The sequence below is a fragment of the Sander lucioperca genome, chromosome 3 (assembly GCF_008315115.2).
Source record: "Sander lucioperca isolate FBNREF2018 chromosome 3, SLUC_FBN_1.2, whole genome shotgun sequence".
In the NCBI taxonomy this organism is placed as follows: Eukaryota; Metazoa; Chordata; class Actinopteri; order Perciformes; family Percidae; genus Sander; species Sander lucioperca.
In genome coordinates, this window is record NC_050175.1 from 19,548,091 (window position 1) to 19,569,909 (window position 21,819).

The following is a 21,819-nucleotide window of genomic DNA, read 5'->3' on the forward strand; positions in this document are numbered from 1 at the left end:
CTGTAACCAAAGTTAGAAACTAGCTGGTGAACATGGTGGAGCATTTAGCAGGACTTACAGTAGATTTGTCAGGAGGCCAGAAACATGTCTCCAAATGAATGCTTAAATTGCTCTGTAAGCCACGATTTGCTAGCATGTTCCCCATATCAACTTTATAAGGTGACAACTTGTGTTTAGCTTGTTGTGCTGCCTCCTGATAGCCAAAACAAACCTGGTTTAACCAATCAAAACTGCTTTTCCCGTCCTAGCTATCCACCAGGACAAGTTAAATAAAATGCTGAATCATTTGCTTTTTTTCAGTCAAATCTGCCAGACAATCACGTTAAACATGTCTTTTCATGTTGGATTATGTGGTATATATGATATACTTTTGGTTTTTAACAAACCAAGATGACACAGACTCACTCGCCTGACAATTAAGTTGTCCTCACACAGAGCGAACAACCTCTCAACAGGTGGGTTGGACCTTAAATGACCTCCTCCTGATGACAGCATCACATGTGTGACTCAGGTAATGAGCGTCAGGTGTGTGTGTGTGTGTGTGTGTGTGTGTGTGTGTGTGTGTATGTGTGTTTGTGTGTGTGTGTGTGTGTGTGTGTGCGTGTGTCCGCGTGCGTGCATGTTCAGAAAAGCAGTAATGATGAAGATACTGCTCTTTTAAAAAAGAATAATTGTCACTTACTGCTGTGAGCGCTCTGCTTTTTGTCAGGCCTAAAAACCTTCATGACAGTACTGCGTAGTCGCTCACTGCTTCCTGGTTATTATCATTTAACCACTCTTCCACTGACCAAGCGCTGTCTCTCTCTCATATAAAGTAATTGTAGCAGATTATCCTCACCCGACGCATCAGTCCTCTTTATCCTTCGCTCCTTCTCCATTCAGCAAATGACACACTTCCCCCACTCTGTCAGACTGCATCACTCCTTGAAGTTAATGAGTCAAAACTATCAGTCGTTTCGCTTTTAATTAAAAAACGGACAGAATGATTACATTTTTAATTGAAGCTGTCATTTTCAATTAAGATATGGCATCCTTGAGAAGCCCTCTCCTCTCTCAACTCTGTATTTATTCATTTATCAGCAGCCTTCTCAAGATGTTCCACTCATTTGCCTCCTGATCCTTTTTCTCTTCCTCTCCTCTCGCTGTTAGGGATCCTTCTCGTCGGAGGATGGTGACGGAGGCCCTTCTGATGTCAAGCACTTCAACTGCTTTACTCCATGTAGTCCTTAATGCCTTATTTTACTCACATGTAATAATCATCTCAGGCCATGCCTCTTTGGATTTAATTATTTAACCCTCCATTATATATATATATATATATATATATATATATATATATATATATATATATATATATATATATATATATAGAAGTGCTTGACATCAGAAGGGCCTCATTTTATTTTTTTTCATGTTCCTTTTGTCGGTTCCCCCCACTTGCTCGTGGACCTTGCTTTCTTCTCTTCCACCTTGCATCTTATTCTTCTACCAGCATCCCTCTCTGTCTCTTAGATAAACCATTCCAAACAAAGATATGAAGAAATGTGTATTTAACTCTCATGCCATGATTAAGTTAGTTAAGTAGTTGATTTTATTGGCATTACAACAAATTGTGTAAGGGAATTTGTTTGGTAAGCTCGTAGTGCAGACAGGACACATGTTGAAATATATCACAGCTCATGAATGCTTAAAGTGCTCATATTATGCTCATTTTCAGGTTCATAATTGTATTTAGAGGTTATATCAGAATAGGTTTACATGGTTTAATTTTCATAAAACACTATCTTTTTGTTGTACTGCACATTGCTGCAACTCCTCTTTTCACCCTGTGTGTTGAGCTCTCTGTTTTAGCTACAGAGTGAGACATCTCACTTCTGTTACATCTTTGTTGGGAGTCGCACATGCGCAGTAGCTAGGTAATACCCAGTCACAAGCAGAGTATGAGGTCGTGCCATGCTAGCAGCTAGGTGAGCATTGTAACTTGTTACAAAGTGATGCACGGTCGTCATGGAAGTAAAGGCTGGACTACAATAGAGCTGTTTGGAGCAGTTTGTGAACAGTGTTTTCTGTTGGCGATGGTGCCTTTGGAGTGGACTTTGGGCTTTTTCACTTTGTAAACCTATAACATGCACAAAAAAGATATATAACATATATATAACAACAATATAACAACAACGGCATATGTCCCTTTCTTTAACAATATATAAAGAAAGGGAAAAAGCCAAAAAGCATAATATGAGCACTTTAATAATGCAAAAATGCCAAAAGTAAAACTCATGTAAAATAGAAAATGTATTAAAAATAATGAAAGAATTAAGTGCAAACTTGCAGAGTGGCTATAGTTCAACCTTCAAGGGTTGAACATACTTCTTTAAAAATCAATGCATTTTGAACCAAAGTTGTCTTAATCTTTTCCCAGAAGCTATTTCTTCAAAAGGCAGGATTCCGAAAGAGAGCTTTCTCTTAAAGCGCTCAAACTCTTTTGGCAAAGGCGAGTTTCATAGATCAAGGAAATTGACGATTGGGAATAACCAGTGATTTTGGATGCTGTCTTAACTATTTCCTCGAACTGATTATTTTCTGTAGAGAACAAGCTGCTCTGCCGAGCCAAACTTTAATGGGGAAAGTACCCCAAATTTGGTTGAGTAAAAAATATATTATATATGATTTTTGGGAAAATTGCTTTCCCGTTCAAGATTGGCAGCAGATTGTAAAAACACATTGCTCTCCAGAAAGAGACTGTGGTGGGTGAATTAGTGCTGGAGATCTTTCTTGACAAATGTATGCTAAAAAAAGATCCAGGATGGCTGTCTTTTAAGGCAAACTGTTGTTTGTTTTATTTGGTGTTAATGTGACATGTCTGTGTGGACTCTGATAGTAAATGTTATATTAATTTCATTTTCTTTTCTATTTTTCTTTTTTTTTTTTTTTTTTTAAAGTCTTATAAAGCATTTTAAGCACTGAACTGTGAACCATGAATCTTTCATGTTGCTCAGCCAGCTATAAGACGTGACCTTTTAATAACAGATTAGGGGCCATAAAATATTAGAAAAATGCAAATGTACAAGACTGTGTGTTTTTATGTATTTTAATAGGGAATGAACTACACACCATAAAATGTGTATAACACACTCACTGCTGCATATTTATGCAGGGGCATTGCTATAGCCAGTCAGGATGTAAATACAGGAGTTTCATTTGTTCAGCACTGTTTTTCTTTTGTATCTGTTCTTTTGTTGGAAATTGCAAGAAAAGCTTGTTCAATTCTAAATGGACATCATGTCTGACAGGGTAACAATGGTAAGCAATTTGCTAACCAGTGGAGCCGTCATTATTTGTGCGCTTCCTTCCTGTTGGTAGAACTTGTTTGAGGATTGTTGGGTAGTGTCACACTTCACTGAGAATATCATTTTTAAAATAAGAAATCAAACTGATTAATGGCTTCTAAAGTAACATACTGTATATTGTAATTCCACAATCTTAGCTCATGATAATTTTAAATGATATGTTACATTAAGGTTAATAAATGCTCTCTGTAGCATGTTGTCTTTGTACTAATGCTGGTACAAAATAGCTCCGATAAGCAACTGTAATTCCTTGTTATAAAAGTGTATTGAACTTGTTTCGTCCTGTTTCAGTTAACTCAAGTCGGTTTTACATCTTCAAAACTCATAAGAAGACTTTGAACTAATTATTTAACCTCAGCATGTTTTAAGGCATCGGAGGAACTACTATTTTTAAGTTGAACCAGCTCAAAATCATTTACAGTCAGTAAGATTTTCACCTGGTGTTGTTTTTAACTGAACATAATGGTGTTCGGCTGGAAGAGTGAAAATACACTGAAACTGCTCAATTTAATGTTTGTGTACAATCTAATAATACAGTGAGACATGCAGTTGCTGAGCACAATGCAATTTAGTGGTATTGTGTTATTATATAAAATACAATAATTATCTGTCATTATGTTTTACCCTGGAATCTATTCCACACATTTCCATGCCTTAATCATATTTTTCATTTTCTTCTATTCTTTATCCTTCACACCCATTCTCTCCTGTCTCTTCTATTGTCTTCCTCTGACTCTCCTCTCCTCTGATTCTCCTCACCTCTCCTCTCCTCGGTGGCTGCAGCTCTTTACGGTCCATTTCCTGGCGAGGAGGCTCTTGAGTGCAGCCCGAGCCATTCTTTCCCCGTACAATGCTGTGTTCTCATTAACTCTTATCAAAGTTCATCTTGCATCCAAATGCTGTGGGTCGCTCAATACAGACTGCACTGAAAAGAGAAAATTAAAAAGACAAAGCAAGCTGTAGAGACACAGAGAGAGAGAGGCTGAGAAAGAGAACGACAGACAGAGAGGGCATCATGTAGATAAAGGACGGAGAAACAATGGTTTAATGGTGATTGAGGACGGGCAGAATAATCACTGCAGTCCTCTGACTAGACTGAGTATCGGTTTGATTTAAAATTGAATTGTGTTCATATCTGAAACTCTGATAAGCATGTTTTTTTTTTTTTATAAACCAATACTTTTCTTTGTTTGGATTTTTTGAAGCTGGAAAAGAAGTTAGACAAGCATAACTGGCCTGGGAAAATAATTAAATAGAATTCATAATCGTAATTCAATCTCACACACACAATAGAGGCCCTTTGATAAATGCCCTCATGTTATTTGCTTTCAATCCAGTGTCAAAAGAGAAATGCCAATCCTCAAAAACCACTACAAGCAGCACGGCAGAGATGAAACCACTGTCCCAGGACAAAAACAGGTGGAGACATAAAACGAGTACTTAGTGCAATCCTTACTTGATTTGTTCAGATGATTAGAAATCACCCTGTAATTCTGTCTGTAAGTATCATCTACCTCTCCTCATAAACATACACGGTTACTCCTCCTGTGTCATCAAATCCTGCCGTGCAGCTGGATTTCCTCATTGAGATGTAAAGAGCGATAATTGGAGACTGATTGCAGCCTTCAATGACTATCACAAGATGCTTAAATACATAAGAGCCCTATTTATAATAAGAAAAAACCCTGCTGTTTGATGAAAGCTTTCATCTATACTTGTAATATCATCTGATGGTTATTTTGTACTTAGTCTTTTGCTACCTTTGCATGCATATTATTCCCTGAGCTAGCCAGGGTACTGCTAACAGCCAACTTAACAAATTTTCGTGAAGTCCTTGTTAATGACGAGTTTTCCCTCTAACATCAGCATACTGTAAATGTCAGGAGGCAACACTGTTCTCCAGGACCGAATGACGTAACATTAGTCCGGCTTTACCGCCATGATTAACAGATAATTCCAACTAAGGAGCAGTTTGATGATACAACAGCTGATTTAATTCATATTGCAAGCTCACGGGTCAAACTCTCTTATAACTTGGGTACAGTATTTGGTCTTACGTTAAATTAATTTTCTTTCTTTTTGTCAACAAAACCAATGCAAAGAGCAACACCAACTATGCGTTAGTCTGTCTCTCAATACTCTCAATAGTCAGGTCCGGACAGGTAAAGCAATTCAGTTTTCCTTTGGACTTTTTGAGAGATTTTTCGAGTATAGAATAAAATAAGTTGCCAAAAACACTAATATTGCTAAAATAAAATGACTAATGCTAGTTTTATACTCCTGTCAACATATTAATAACACAAATTGAAAAGGTTGACAAATGAGATAATCAATGACCAAGCACGAGATTTGCTCTTTTAAATAATTAAGATAGACATATAGTTATTTTATTAGTTATCACAGAATGTTTTCAGATAGTTAAAACTGGGGGGCTTCTAAAGAGGATGGAGAAATGTGTTTGAATTAGCAGTGGAAATAAAGAGAGGAAATGTTTTGGAGGGAAGGTGGCTGCAGAAGAAATGAGGCATTCAAGAGGAGTGTTTTTGTCTCTGGAATATCTGAGTTATTGTTAGTGCCGCAGTGGGTGATTATTAGTAGTGTTGGTTAAAACAAACTTATCTGGCTCAATGGGCTTCTTCTCAGCTCAAAGCTTGCAGAGCCCCACAGCACACATCCACTTTACTCACAGCTCAGTAGCGTGAACACTTTAAAAACCCCTTCACCCTCCATCGTGACTCTGCCTCAGCAGCCAGATAAACGCCCATAAGGGGAATGTCTCATACCATAAACACCAGCAAAGAATTTAATCATGATGGATGGTGTTGGAGAGTGACTCTACTTTGCTCAGGAACTCTGTCCCTCAACTCCAATATTTAGGCATTTTCAAATCAATAACTCATGTTCCTGAGTCTGTGTACATATTGTGCTGATTAAACCTCTCAAGTTATTTAATGTAGTGCAAAGTGCAAAAAGAATTAGGCCTGTAAGGAAAAGGATAGTTTAAGGGATTAGATGTTCTTTGTAAAAAGGAAAATACAGCAACTAATGTGTGTATGTGTGTGTGTTTGTGTGTCTTGGTATTGCTTAATGTGTGTGTTTAGAGTCAGCCTTAGGTCTTTGGGATGGCACTGTTCTGTTGCTCCCACTTTAATTGGCTGCTGGCCCCTCAGCCTCATCTGAATGGAGAGTCATTTAGGGACCTTTCACTCTCATAGAGGATTGTCGGTTGTCGCTGCAGGAGAAATTGCATTCCTGTTTCCATACAATGGCTGGTCTGAGTTGGACGGGGCAAGAGTATCACTGTCATTATCATGACAATGGAAGCTAATTCCACTGACACTAGCGCCATTCTGAAACCCTCTGCAGCACCAGCTTATCAGGGGGCACCATGAGACCAGCAGGAAGCTACGCGAGCGTCGCGTCTTAGGCGAAGATTTACACATACAGTACACACTCACAGGCAGACACACACAAACACATTCAGGACTGATACTTTGTTTAGAAAGCAGCCAAAGGCACCACATCAGCAAAAAAAGTTTATTACACGGCACATCTCATATACAGTAGTGACACACTGTGTGGCCAGACATTATTCTGAATTAATCTTATGTTTTCTTCAACTTGGACATGATACATGTCTGAACCAGTGACATTGTAAAATGCCTTTTAGTGTAAATAAAAATAAATGTAAACTCTCCCTTTGATCCATCAGTAGCTCAGTCATTACAAATGCATGTTGTGCAGCCACACATTATTCATATCGACAGCAATTACATTTTCTAGTAGGCTAAAGAGCTCAAAGTTTCCAAAGATGCCATTGATACAACTCACTAATATGAGGCTGGACCCACAGGATGGTTAGTTTAGTTTAGCATAAAGATTGGAAACAGGGTCAAACAGCTAACTGACAGCTGGCTAGCTTTTTGCCCCCTGCTATCAGTTATGCTAAGCTATGCTAACTGACTGCTGCCCCATATTTACTGTAAAGACATGAGAGTGATATCGATCTTCTGTCTAATTCTCAGTAAACAACTAAATAAATGTAATTCCCCAAAAATGTTTGAACTATTTTTTCAAGCTGACCGTATAGGGTACATTAGAGCCCATTTTAATATTAAACAAACCTGACCAGCCTGTTTTTTGTGAACGCAGTGTGAGCCAGGTGCATGTGACGTGACATGAGATGTTTGAGGATGGCTTTAAGCATCATGTCGAAGCACTGTTAACTTGCAGAGGGAAAATCTAAAATGTGTTGTTTAAAGTGGAAACTCAGTCGAGCTCAAAGACAATTAGAGTATTGGTTTGTCTCTTGCTCCCAGCTGTTTAATCCTGCGACCACATCCCTGTTTTGTTCATTTGCACCATTTCGCTGCAGCTCTGCATGTTGGTGTGACCCCATTATCTGCAGCCTTTATCCCTTTCTTCCCTCTGAGAGTATCATCATCTACCATCCAGCAGGATCCTCCTCTGTTCACTGAGAGGGCAGTCTGGTGTCGGACCTCGTACCTCTGGCCCATTAAACACTCACTGACCTGATCCACATTTAAAACCCCATATACACACACAAGCAAAACCAAACCACATATACACTTGTACCTACACACAGAAAAAATCCTGTGGTGTGTAATGGTAACCCAAAACAACATCCCTGTTGTTTTGTAGAAGTATCGGGTTTAAATCCTGGCTGAATTTAGTCTGTATTTACTTCACACATTTACTGCATTTACCACACTGTAAAAAATGAAAATACAAAAGCAGTATACTATCATAGACTAAACACGAATCCTCCTTGAATATCTTAAACGTAAGGGTAAAACAACAACTTTTCTAAGTAACGAAGAACCCTTTACACATTTGCATTACAAATTCAAACATGTACAGTATATACAGTACATCCAAACTACATTGATCTGTGTAAAATAATTGAAAAAAAAAAAAACATTAGTGGCCATTGTCCTAACCAACATTTAACACATACTGCACACCTAGTTTCACCCCTTTGAGAAATCCAGGTCACCTGCCATCCTCCCAACGGGCAATGTGCTCTGCAGCTGTGAAACACACACAAACACACACACCCTTTAGAAACAATGCAAATATGTATGGAATTTGGCATGTTGCGCACAAAAGCACCAAATAAAGGAAAACCGTTAAGTGAGTTCATAAATCCCCAATAATTCTTCAATTCTACTCAAATGTGGCAGTGATTAAACTGTTAATAATGTAAAACACGACATAGACTCCTTTTAATGCATATGGAAACACACACACAGTACTCTGGAGAAACATAGCTTAGTGTCTGCCTCGGGCTGTGTAATAGCCACTTATCATTTTATCACCAATTAACACAACACAGCAATGAAGGCCGGAAATTAATCTGATGGGAGAAGGAGGGCTCTGTATTCTTATAATCAGCTGGATTTATGCATTTTACTCTTTGTTGCTTCAGTGAAAGCTTGCTTTTATTTCCCGAGAGGAAGGGTGGGGAAATGACTGATGTAAGGATATTCACATAGGTTTAGCTTTGTTAATGACCTCTATACTACTACAGATTAACTACATTGATATATAATCCGACCCTTAAACCCTCTCTTGATCATGATCTGCTAGTCCTGTTTTACACTAACACAAACTACAAAGAGGGAGACATTAAGAGGTCTTCAAAAAGCCGGTTGTAAAAACATCATCCTGACCACATTCAAAGTAGATCGCTCATTCAGCTATGAGTGATCAATACCAGATTACACATCAACCACTTGCAAAGATGCACTCAAGTGGATAAAACTAAATAACTGCCACCGTCTCATTCCTTACGATCAATGTAAGTGGTATGTGTGTGTCTAAACACTGCAGGCCTTTGTGGAGCTGATGCATATTGATCGCTCAAAGGCTCTGGATGGCGAGCAATTGAGTTTCATTGATTTAGACTGAGTGCAATGTTTGAATGTGTAGGCAGGATCACACAGATCTTTCAATGTTGTGGACACACTGGATTAACATTTTAGACATCACCCTGCAGTGATTATCAGTGACAGAGGCTGTGAAATAGGTAATACTAATTGTCTGGACACAGTAGACCACAGCAGGTGCTACTATCTAAACAAATACAAAACACTGTAAAGCTCTAATAAGTAATATTTTTTACATTAAACGCTGAATTAAATCAATGTGTAATGTGAAAGACTTACTTATAACGCTGAACTGACCACCCAAGTCTGCAGCCCGCACTTTTGATTCACAAGTCTCATATCTCTCTCAAAAAAAAAAGTCAAACACCCACATATTTTTCTCAGGAGTTGGTGCACTAGGGCGCCTACTTGGCTTAGGGGTTAAGGCACTGACCACAAACCACAGCATCTCTGGTATTCTCTACTGTCATCTCTAATAACGGCATACAATGCTACAAAATTATCAATAACAAAAAAGAAGTTGGTGGACCAAACTGGACCTAAATGTTGAGAGAATACTAAACTCCCATTCATCAGTTGGATAGTTTGTTGGATGTAAAATTGAAAGATGAATGAAAGAAAATTGTTTGCTAAAAGGTATTATCCCTTGAGAAGTTGATGGTTGTTTGTGGTGGTAAACATGGCTGAACATGACTGGAAACAGACTGCAGGAGTCACTCAGAATCTATTTTAGTAAGGAATAGGTCAGCCACCTCCCAGGATCCCTCTGCACCTTTCCCAGAATGGCCAGTCACCACCATAAGCACCAATCATACTCAGGCAAGGAAAATGGAGGTCGGGGCACACATATCAGCTGCATTGAATCCTTTTCTAATGGTACAAGCTTCACAGTTTCGGGGGACAAATCTGTTTCGCCATGAAGTTCAGAGCATGGTGGTTCTGCGCATCAGTTGCAGCTGGACATACAGTAGTATGCCAAGTTTAGAGGGAAATACGAGAGGACAAGCCAGTCTCCCTAGCAAATCAATTGTGGACATGCTGCAGTTGAAGAAATGCAGCCAACCAACCATTCAGCCAAATGTGTACAGTTTTCAGAGGCAAGAGAAAAAGCAACGCTATCAGTGATAAGCTATTTGGTTTTGTGCCCAAAGTCGACAATGGCAAGTGTTAATTATTCTGAATTCCTATTATCGCCTACATCAAATGTCACATTTTTAGGGCGATCACATTGGGTGGTCATTTGTACAAAAGAGAACTCAACCTTCATCGCCTCAACACTTTCATCCACCCTGTCACAGAAGGAGCCTTACCATGCAGGCAAATGTATCGGTTCTGCGTTTTACATCGCTGGTCGTTCCAGTTAAAAGCACTTGATGCCTGCAGCTCGACACAGTTTCCAAAGCTAGACAGAGAAGGAGTAAGGGAGTGAGCTACTGATTAGAAAGCTTTACTGTAAAGTTAAATCGGGAAGAAATGTCAGACCAGTTTTGTTTGTTTGAATTTCTGATGAAGTGGTATGAAACAGAGGATTTTTTGTTTTTACTATAGAAACTCACAAAGCAAACAAACACAGATTTCTAAATGTGGCCAAATAGATTCAGTCTCACATATAGAAATCAGACATTAGTATAGTCATTTATGCATGACTACATGTTTAAAAATAGTTCTTACTGATATAATAGTTTATTGTGAAATTGGTTATTACTGATAGATAGAACAGAGGAATGGAGTGAGGGAGACACAGAAAGAGAGAGGCATCTAGTGGTCAGAGTGAACTTTGCAGGTCAGCCAACGTCACTGTCCTGGTTCGTCCATATATAAAATGTAATTTATTTGAGACAGTGGATAATGTCATTTTAACATGAAAACTAATGAAAGACCAAACTACAGTATGTAGCTCTTGCAGTAGTCTTCAAGTCATACATGTAGATCCAAAAGCATTACATCTGTAGATAGTTTGTTTGTTTAGCTCCATTTCACTTGGCCGTCTCTGTTTATGATGTACTCTGCAGTAGCTAATGTCTGTTAGTAAATGTGTCTCTTACCCTTGGTTGTCAGGTTGCCCAAAGGCAAAGCTGCTGAATCTAGGGATCTCTCCTGTGTCCCAGCGAAATGAGTCTTTCAGAGGCTTATATGTCAAACCTATGAAGTGAAAACATTGCTGTTTTTTACTTCCACCTGGTAGTACATCTGGTCCAAAGGACAGCAGAGCCTGCAATCTAATCTGGTAGTACTTCCCGGTGTTAGAAAACATTTATTTGAATGAACAAGATGAAAGACTGTACCAATCCAGAAATTTCGTGTCTCAAAGTCAGAGTTGGTGACCTCGTTGTTTGTCTCCAGCTGACTGAGATAAAACGCCAGGATGTCCTGAACCTTCTGATTGTGGATCTGAGCTAGAATACCTGCTCGTTCCTGGTGAAGCAAACCAAAGAAATAGTCACACTGAAAGCAGAATGAAAGTCCTCGTAACACACACCTGTCTCTCACCTGACAGTGACTCTTGGCTCCATAGTAGGAGTCAGCTTCTGATGACACCATGAAGCAATCACCATCTATCATCACATCACAGCTGTGGAAGGGAAACTGCACTTTCTCTGTTGGTACACAAGCCACCAAAATACGCCAAAAATTAACAATAATGATGCTGACCATGCATTATGACTCAGGTTCAATGAACAGACTTAAATGTGCTGTAATCTTTTAAGCCTTTACAGATGTAAATGTTAATGAAATTTGCAGAATTATGTCCAGGGAGATTAATAAAAGAAACCCATATCAAGTTACAGGAACTAATTCTGTTGCCTATTGAGCTAGAAGATGCACAGAAATATAATTTACAGAGTAAGGCGTAAAACTGTGCCACTACTTGATATATACTGCAAATGTCATTACTGCTAAATGGTCTTTGTTGACACCATTAACAAGTCAATAAGCTGGTTCTTTCACCGTGTTTTCATCATGTCACCAAACGTGGCATCCCTTAAGATAAAGACAGAATGTAAGATAAAGACAACCAAATGAATTTCCTCAGGATGTGTGTGCATCCGTTTTGAAATTGAAACCATTCCTGTGTCTAGGAGTACAAATTGCTGAGGTACATATATGAAACACAAAGAAGCCCAGTGCACTTACCTGCACACTCAGCACCACCATAGCCAACATCACACAAGCAAGAGCATTCTTCTTCTTTGAAACGACCGTGTACACACTGCACACTGCACCGTACTGAAAAACAGACACGTGGTACAGTGAAACCTGCCTCTCTGCTAAGAACATTCAAGAAAACAGACCAATTTAATGAGGCCTGATAGCAATATGTATACAATCTCAATACTACTACACTTGATGTTGATAAGAGGTACCCTGGCAGAGGCGTCCGGTAAAGCCCGGGTCACACGTGCACTTGCAGGATGAGATGTTAAGATGGCCGTGCTGACCACAGCTCATTCGACACGGATTCTTTGGAATCTCTGACAACAAATGTGCATGCACACCAACACAGACACACCAACAAACGCACACAAAAAACATGCAAATGCAATATGAGCATCTTGAAATTGTACATCTGATCATTTTACCCAAATAAGTTGTCAACATCACCACAGCAGAACTGTGATTCTAGTTGAATGATATAAGCAGAATACCATGGAACACGCAAAATGCTTTATGAATGGCAAACAGTGAACAAAACATAACATTGGTGGTAGATGAGAAATGGCCTTGAGGAGCGTAATGGACATAACAACATTAGAGGTAGTAGTAGTCGTGGTAAATTCCATTTTTATCCCTTGAAAATACAATACGTATGACATACCAATGTCTTACCACATAATCCATCTACATGGTCCCACAGTCTAAAGCAGCCAGACATGGAAGAGGTGCAGAGAGAGCAGTACAGGCCCATCTTATAAGGCATCACCAGCTGACCATTCACCTCCCAGTTACCCCTGCATCAACACAAATATATACTGCAGAACACATAAACTAAAAGACACACAATCACACAAGATCTAGAGTAGCAGCAGGGGGGCTACAACCATATTAATGTTAAAAATGTCAAATACAATATCCACACAGAACAGGGACTTGATTTTCCAATAAACACATTCTAAGGCCTTCACACAGGTAGTTGTATTAATATTTTCTTTTTAATATGTACCAAGGACTCCCTGGAAAGTAGTATTGACCTTTCATATCGGCATAGACCTGTTTTCAACAAGCATAATGATTTGTGAGCTGGATTGCAGATAAAACGGTTCGTTATTTTTTTTTTTAAGTATTACATTAATTTGCCAATTTTATAATATGCTGTTCCCAGATGAATTTAACATTTAATTTAAAAAGTGTGTAATTGTTACCCAGGGTAATATGCACAGACAAACATCTCCCAGAGGTCTCCTTCTCTCAGACACAGCTGGCTGGCACAGCCCACATGACCCGAAGAGGCCCACACCAACTACACAACAACACAAGGTTGGACACACTACATCAGCACTTTTAAAGAAAAAACACAAATATGAATGCCTGTGAGGTGTCTGTAGTAAGTTTGACTCCACACAAACATAGGTACAGTTTGTATCTGCTTGGTAATACCTGTGTATAGTGTTGACAGGTGGCGTTCTCCCTACATTGCCCACTCAAGTAGAGAAAATCTTTCCCCTCCTCAAACCAAGAGTGAATGGCATCAGAAAATGATGTGACACCATAAGCAGAGAGATGTGTGTTCCAGCCAACGTGTCTGAAAGATGAGGAGTGTTGAGGAGGCGAGTCTGTGTGACACGATGCTGCCCTCTCCTTCGCAAGTAACGCCAACTTCTCATTCCACTCCTATAAAGACAATAATAATATTTAATGATATTACACATCTTTCATTTTTAACAATTACAGTAAAACTCCTTAACAATTACAGTAAAACTCAGGGAAAATGTAATTTTGTTGCACATATTTTAGCCCTCTCTGTCAGGATCTTACATGCAGACAGGGGAGGTCTACTACTAACCAGCACACTGACTGTAGTCTGAAGAACATTACCGTAATACATTTTTTTCTACCTTTGTGTTTCAGAAGCGTTCTCTGTATTTTGATTAAACTGTTTAAAAGCAGATCTGTTTGATAGAATCAAAGGTTTTCAACTCTTCATACTTTTCAGTATTGGGGTCCAACAAACCTTTAGAGTATATTTATCATGTTCTTTTATCAATTCTGTCAGATTAGACCATTAATATTTGTCACAGCATTCACACCCACACCACATTCCTGGGACTTTAATAAAGGAAATTCTAAAGCCGTTTAATTCATCACATTACATTCATTTAGGTGAGTCCTAGCCAATTCCACATAAATAATGAATAATCAATTATTTATTGAAATTAATAATTAGTTAGCAATCACATCAATAATTCCATCATCAACTAATTTATTGATCAAAATATGTTAGTGGGGTCTGTTCAGGGGGGAACTTGAGGTTCAACATTGGGGGGGTCGAGATCTCCACTTTTAAGCAATTTTGAACGTCAAACACATAATTCTCTGCATTCAATTTGTGCCTTTTCTGCAAATAAATCAACTTATGGTGGAAATGTCTTCATTTATGTAAAGGAAATGATAATACGTTTTTGGGGTGGGTTGCACTGGCCAGTTTTGATTATTGGGGGGGTTGTAACCCCCCCATCCCCCCTGTAAATTACGCCTATGGCTCTGTTGGACTTGGAGCTGAACCTTAAGTAAGGTCATATTGTACTTATATTATTATTATACTGATTAAAACTGGATGAAAGGAAAAACTCTTTGGCATGAAGGTCATTCCTAATAGTGCATGAGTGATTTTCTTTATACCCGCTTAATGTTTTTCAGGGGATGTCTTAGAGTACAGCGGGCAACAGGCAGGGAGACACCTTTGGGCAAGCTGCCAGTCCATGGCAGGGCTAACAAACACAGACTGACACTCATTGTGTGCTACGCACTCGTATAAACACTTCACTAAGTGGCACATTTTCCAAGATTTGCAGTGGCTGATTCAAATAAACAACACACAAACTTTCCACAATCAATCACTCGGCCAAATTTGCTGTACAAACATCGCATTCAGATACTCTCACTACGAGAAAAGGTGGAAAGTTACAGATTCAAGGTTTGCATTTCAACTTTCTCACTTTTCACCATCTTTAATTTTATGGTATTATACCTCTGACTGATTAGTTTTAAACTCTTTTGGGTAGCACTTTCTAATAAGACACACTTCATTTAGGGTTTATCAATTGTAAATAATAGCTTCATCAGGGGTTAGTACATGATTTACTAATGCTTTGTAGATTAGTAGGAGTAGTGTTGGGTAATAATGCATTATTTAGTAACCAATTGCAGTAATGTGATATATTTTTCAGTAATTTATAGTGAAAGGTGGAAATTTCATAATCACCGTTCCTAATCCCAGTAACGCTCTGTTACGTTGACATTTTGTGTGGTCAACTTGTTCCTCAATGGGAGTTTAACAGAGGGTTGATATTGCTTTGGTCTCTCTGCCTCCAGTGGAGAAAATGGGCTTCCATAAAAGCCACCTTGTTTTGTTGAAAAGATGTCTGAACTCTACATTTTAACAGTTGGTATGGGACCTTTGGAGTCTGTATATGTATCATAAGAAAAATGTAGTTACTTATAAACCCTTTATAAATGGTACCTTGTTAGAAAGTGGTACACTCTTGAACAAGTAGGCTCTCTTTTAGGTTAAAGAAGCAATGAATGGAACCTCTAAAATAATCTAATCAAACGTATTTTTGTGTACGGTTAGACAGAGTTTGGAGAAATGACATCAGAGGTATGACACTGATGTGTGGTGTAGGAAGGTAAAGCCCCCCCTGAGATCATTGTTCACTCTGCTCTCTGATGTCAGCCAGCCAAAGTCATCGGCTCACACTTTGATGCCACCAGAGGTCACCGGACAATATTTCATCCATGACATTTCATTTCAAAGCATGTCATGTTGTATCTGCTGTGAGATTTGAATGTCTCATTATATATATATATATATATATATATATATATATATATATATATATATATATATATATATATATATATATATATATATATATATATATATATAATAATAGAGTTTATCCATCTATCTATCTTTGTGGCACTATCAACAACTGCTCACTGTTGTGTACCAAATTAGCTAAATCAATAAAGCTCCATATTTTACTGTGAAGCTCTGCAGATCTGTTTTTTCCACCCTAACTGCATTACAATAAAGTGCTGGAGCTTGAGAAGTTCTGAGAGAGATTAATAAAATACAATCTCACAAACAGAAGTCATGATTTACATATCAAAAGTAAGTACTTTAATTTCTGTCTGTGTGACCTCATTATACTTTCTCAAGAGCTCAAAGAAACCCTGCAGACAGGGGTACGAAAGGGAGGAGCATCATTCATTCCTAAAATATTGGTCATTTATCTCACTCTGAAAGCAAAGCCTAAAGGTCTATATTATAATCACTTCAACACAATCTCACCACTGGTTCGTTCCTATGTGAAAAAAACCTTATTCAGACATTCACAAACACAGCCGAAAGCCTTGAGCCTCTTAACGTTTATCAGTAAAGCTCTTTAATATGCCTCTTCAGCTTGGCAAAGCTTGCTCTGAGGGTTTTCGTCGGGAAATTACCTGTAATAGCAGAGTTGAGAATTCAGAATTATTATCCACATCCTCTTTTTCTCATTACTGCCTTATCAGTTGAGAACAGTTCTACGAGGCTGAAGAGCAGTCGAAGAAAGGGGGCTCAGTCTGTACGAGTGGCTTTGAGGATGTAATCTATGACAAAGTGACAGTTTGCCCTGGCACAAATCTCATATTAGGCCCGGAGGATAGCTAGTGCATTGTGAATTCCATTATCCATCGTTACCTCTCCGTCATAATCACATGCATGCGAGACAGTTGTGCAGATAAGTACTGTATGGCGAAGCAATAGATGGAATAAGATAGGGAGAGGATTTACTGTAGCTGGGGTGTTTTGCAGAGAGCGGGATTAGAGAACCTGAGTCACAAATGAATATTAAGAATTGCTGCACATTCAGCAACACTTGAACCCTCTAACTGCTCTGTCAAATTTATGATTGCATTTTGTGTACAGTATTTCACCTGTATGTGTTGATCATCAGTACTAAAAGAGTAGTTAGTTAGTTAGTTTCATTCTTATTCTGGTAAAAAAAAGAAAAAAGAATTGGTATCATTTCACTGTGCGACCCTCACAAGCCCACACGCGGCTAATTGGTTTTGGCTTCGTTCTGACTGTCCACTATCACTCAGCCTGCAGCAGAGCAAAAAAAATGATGCACTAACACTATTATTTCACACTGTTGGGACTATTAGCACCACAGAGGAAGACAGTTCAACTAAAAACCTTTATCCATGACTTTGTTTAGTGATTTCACTTTAAAAAAAAAAGAAATATTTTGTGAAACACCTATTGGTGGAATATGACTAATTTGTTGGTGATGATGATGATGATGATGATGATGATGATGATGATGATGATGATGATGATGATGATGATGATGATGATTATGAGAAAGATAGGATGACAGTAAGAGTGCACACTGTAGCTTGTTGTTGTTGATGATAGGGTGATGATATGTCTTGCTCGTATAATTTTTGTACTGTATGCCATACTGTAATCTGCTGTGTATTCTGTGTACTTTTTATACATGTATCTATGTTTTTATGCTTTATGCCTGCTGCAACACAAATTGCCAACTGGGACAAATAATACATTTATTGATTGATGTTCATTGTCTCCGTTCCATCTGGCGGATCTTGGTAGACCTCAGCTGCTTGGAGCTCTCTGTGCTGCAAATATCTCTTTAAGTACAATTTTGAGGTACTTGTACTTTACTTTAATATTTCCATTTTATGCTACTTTATTCTGCTACTCCACTACATTTCAGAGACAAATATTGTACTTTTCACTCCACTACATGTATCTGACAGATTTATTTACTTTGCAGATTCACATTATTAATACAAATTATAAATCAACTAATACATCATGATTTAATATATTAAGCTACTCTGCAGTATATAAAGTTATCAAACGTATCCTTACCTTAACCAGCTACAACATTAAAGTGACAAACATTAATGCATCACTAATTTATATCCAGAAATATGATATATGAATCTGAAATGGGCCTTTCTGCATAATAAGTACTTTTACTTTCGGTACTTTAAGTTAATTTTTAATAATTATTTATTAAATTATAATTATAAATTCTATTTATTCTAATTATTTTGTACTTTTACTTTAGTATGATTTTGAATGCAGGACTTTTACTTGTAACAGAGTATTTTGCAAGGTGGTATTGCTACTTTTAACATAACACTTCATCCACCACTGGAAATACTGTGGTGGTTTTGAAAGTGTCCTTCCTGGTCTTGAATGTTGTCGTGGGATAACTGTAAACATGTTATTGATATTGTGCTTTGTCTGTGACTATGCTGCTACTGTACCTGGTGCAGTTAGATTGAAAAACAGTAAAAACAGAGCTCTGAACCAAATTTCCGGACTTTTGGCACTGCAAGCCCTTCAAAACAGTTGCCTCACATCCAGATAAAACAACACACAACACATGTCTGATCATTACTGACAACAACAACAACATCATCATCATTACTGTTTTTCTCTGGGCTTTGCACTGCCAGCTGCAAGCTCATTTGAACTCAAAAGCATTTTGGTTAAGTTTGCCACGCATGGCCAAATAACTTCCATGAGTGGAGGGAGAGGGAGTCTACAGTACAGAACAGTAACTCTTGACAAAAGACAAATATGTGCTGCAGAGGAAGACTTTGGTGTGAGAATCAGCAGTTATCGTGGAGACAGTGTAAAACTACCATAAACTCACATTTATGTGACAGCATTCATGCCATTCAAACACACTTAAGAAGCAGACAATGTATGCCACAAACCATTTTTTGCATGTTAGCTGCCATGGGTTTGACTCGGCTGCGCAGTCTATTGTGCTGGGCAACAATCTGCGAGTGCTCCTTCACTCCGAGCACTGGAAGAAAACAGAAACGCTCATTTAGTAACTGTGCCTCTACTGCCATCACCATGGCAACAGAATGCAAATGTGTTGGCGGGATGTTTGTGTGTGTGTGTGTGTGTGTGTGTGTGTGTGTGTGTGTGTGTGTGTGTGTGTGTGAGAGTTTGGAGCATGGGTTAATACAGTCTGTCACTAACAATTCAACTCAAGGGTCAGCTGGGTTAAACAAAGTTTAATCAAAATTCCTAACTAAATTTTTATAATTTTTGCCATGTAGCCTACATATGCATATCACTAGCTATAATATCTGGGATGACATAAACTCCAGATTCTAGCAGTATAATGGGTCCCATTCTGGACTTGGATAAGCTCCAAAATGAAATCTGCCTCTATGATCAAATAATATCCACTATGTATATATTTATATTTGGATCATGTCTTCAAATATTTGGGCAATAATATCTCTGTATTCTTGTTTTTTTCCGCAGTGTACTGTACATTAATACACGGACAAAATGTCCTTATTTCTGCTTAGTTATATAATGTATTATAGCTTTGTACACTGCTCATAGATAAAGGAGTTAAAGTTAAGTGTTGCCAATGTAGAATAAATCCCATATTACATTAAATTAGGCCTGATATCCTTAAATTATTCATGTAAGGACATATTGTGGATTAATGACATTTCAGACTAGACTTTAATCTGCTTTGCTCTAATTAACTTATTTCACTACTTTAAGTTACTTATTAGACTACATTTGAGCACATTTCACCAAAAAGTTAAAGAGTACAGAGAATCATTTCCCCAGTGATGGGTTGATAATTTTGCCTTGTGTTTGGCAAAATGCCATCAAAATGGTCATTTTAAGATGATTCCAAACTTCTGTAGCAAAGCAGCCAGTGACAGAAAAGTTGTGCTGCTGGTGCTTTGCCAGATGGATTTGGACGGCTAAGAAAGCCCACTCGAGTCCCCAGCTTACTAACATGATTGCAAAAACTTCCACTAATAAAACAGTATTCTCTTACACTTACTATAACTGCTATAACTTAAATAACATCAAGGAAAAATGTCTAAATTCTATTTAGCAGTCACAATGTGTGCTAGTTGATAAAGTGTATCCTGCACTACAAATTCTAGAGTAGGTTACTTTCCCTCGTGGCCACCTGACTCGCGCACAGCTTGAAGCGTATTTACCGGGGATGGCGGACTTCTGGAGCTCCGGTGTTTCTGGGACAATCCGGTTCGCGTGGATAAACGGGAGCAGCAGGCACAAAACGACAAACTTGTACGCTGTTCTAGACCACATTGTGAACTCCTGAAGTGTCTCCAACAACAGTGACCACTTTGCTCACAGTTATCCTGCCTTCCTGCTCTTCTCCTCCCTCTTTTCACTTCAACAGCTTTCACGCCGGTCTGCAGCGCAGAGCACATGTCTCACATCAAGGAGAGTCCACTATTTATTATACAGTCGCTGTAGAGTTTTGATGACCTTTTAATATTTTATTAAATCATCAGTGTATTCCTCTAATCCTTCTTTTTTTGGAAAGTAAGCAAGTGCCTTTCGACCAGTTAAAAACCAGCTTAAACGTTTTGTAGTGATTCCAAAATATGCAGGAACAATGGAGGATAATACAGAAAGCTCAGATTGACCTCTCCTTATAAAAGAATAAAAAAGAATATTTCAGGTTAAAATGTTTTCAGGCAAAAAGACAACATATTCTATATACCTGCAGGCTACAATTTGGCTAGGCTACTGTTTTATTAAACTAACACAAGTAACTTTAAAAATATGTATACATGATTGAATCAAATGCACTTGTACTCATTTCCTTATATTATGATTTTCTGACCATAGTTTGGTTTCTGAAATTGTTGCATATCTATATGAAGGTTATATATGTCCCCTTTTAGAGTGCACTATATTTATTTTTCAGCTATTGTCATACTTTACAGATCATGATTTAAAACACAAATCTCATTATCCGCTTACAAATGTGTTGTTATAGATGTACATGTACCCCCCACAACACCTGACAAAAGAGAGCTTAACTCTTGGTCAAGCGTGAGTGTTCATTATTGTTAAATGAGGGGAAGTTTGTTTTGAGAAACTGACGTCCATCATTTAGATGAATCACTACAGATGAAGCTTTCTTCCTGAGCCTTGGGCAGGCTGAGGTGCAGGAGGTCTTTTTATTTTATTTTTTAAACAAAATCTGTGATATTTTTTAAAGTGTAGCAGACTATGAGGTGGCAGAACTTTACAGTAAGTGGTACAAAATGACCAGAAATGTGTGAGTGTGGAAAGGTACAGGATGAAACTATCTGGATGTCTGTTTGGACATGATGGTGACAATGTTTTTATTATGGACCCAGTGTGGGAAGCAAGAATCATGCTTCACACATTGTGGGATGACTGCAGAGTGACACAATAGACTTACACTCATTTCTCTCCCCTGTGAGCAGAATGTATTTCAGTCCCCAGTTATTTCTTATCTCTTTGATTTTGCTGCATCAGTAAGGGA

At 38.3% G+C, this 21,819-nt stretch overlaps 1 protein-coding gene across 2 annotated transcripts; it reads right to left on the minus strand.

Annotated features, from left to right (window-relative positions):
• Positions 1 to 6,870: 6,870 nt before the first annotated feature.
• On the minus strand, positions 6,871 to 20,733 carry LOC116060727 (C-type lectin domain family 18 member A-like). 2 transcript variants are annotated; one of them, XM_031314461.2, is made up of 12 exons: positions 20,492 to 20,732; positions 19,220 to 19,311; positions 13,853 to 14,086; positions 13,618 to 13,715; positions 13,085 to 13,206; positions 12,622 to 12,729; positions 12,392 to 12,484; positions 11,747 to 11,853; positions 11,542 to 11,671; positions 11,302 to 11,398; positions 10,567 to 10,658; positions 6,871 to 8,398 (listed from the first exon to the last, which is right to left on the minus strand). In XM_031314461.2, exons 1-12 carry the CDS (start codon positions 20,601 to 20,603, stop codon positions 8,361 to 8,363), a joined length of 1,323 nt encoding a protein of 440 aa, XP_031170321.1. In that variant the 5' UTR covers positions 20,604 to 20,732; the 3' UTR covers positions 6,871 to 8,360. The 2 variants fall into 2 exon arrangements, with proteins under 2 accessions (XP_031170321.1, XP_031170322.1); XM_031314462.2 differs by lacking the exons at positions 6,871 to 8,398; positions 10,567 to 10,658 and adding an exon at positions 10,668 to 11,202 and having other exon boundaries at positions 20,492 to 20,733.
• Between the last annotated feature and the right edge of the window lie 1,086 nt (positions 20,734 to 21,819).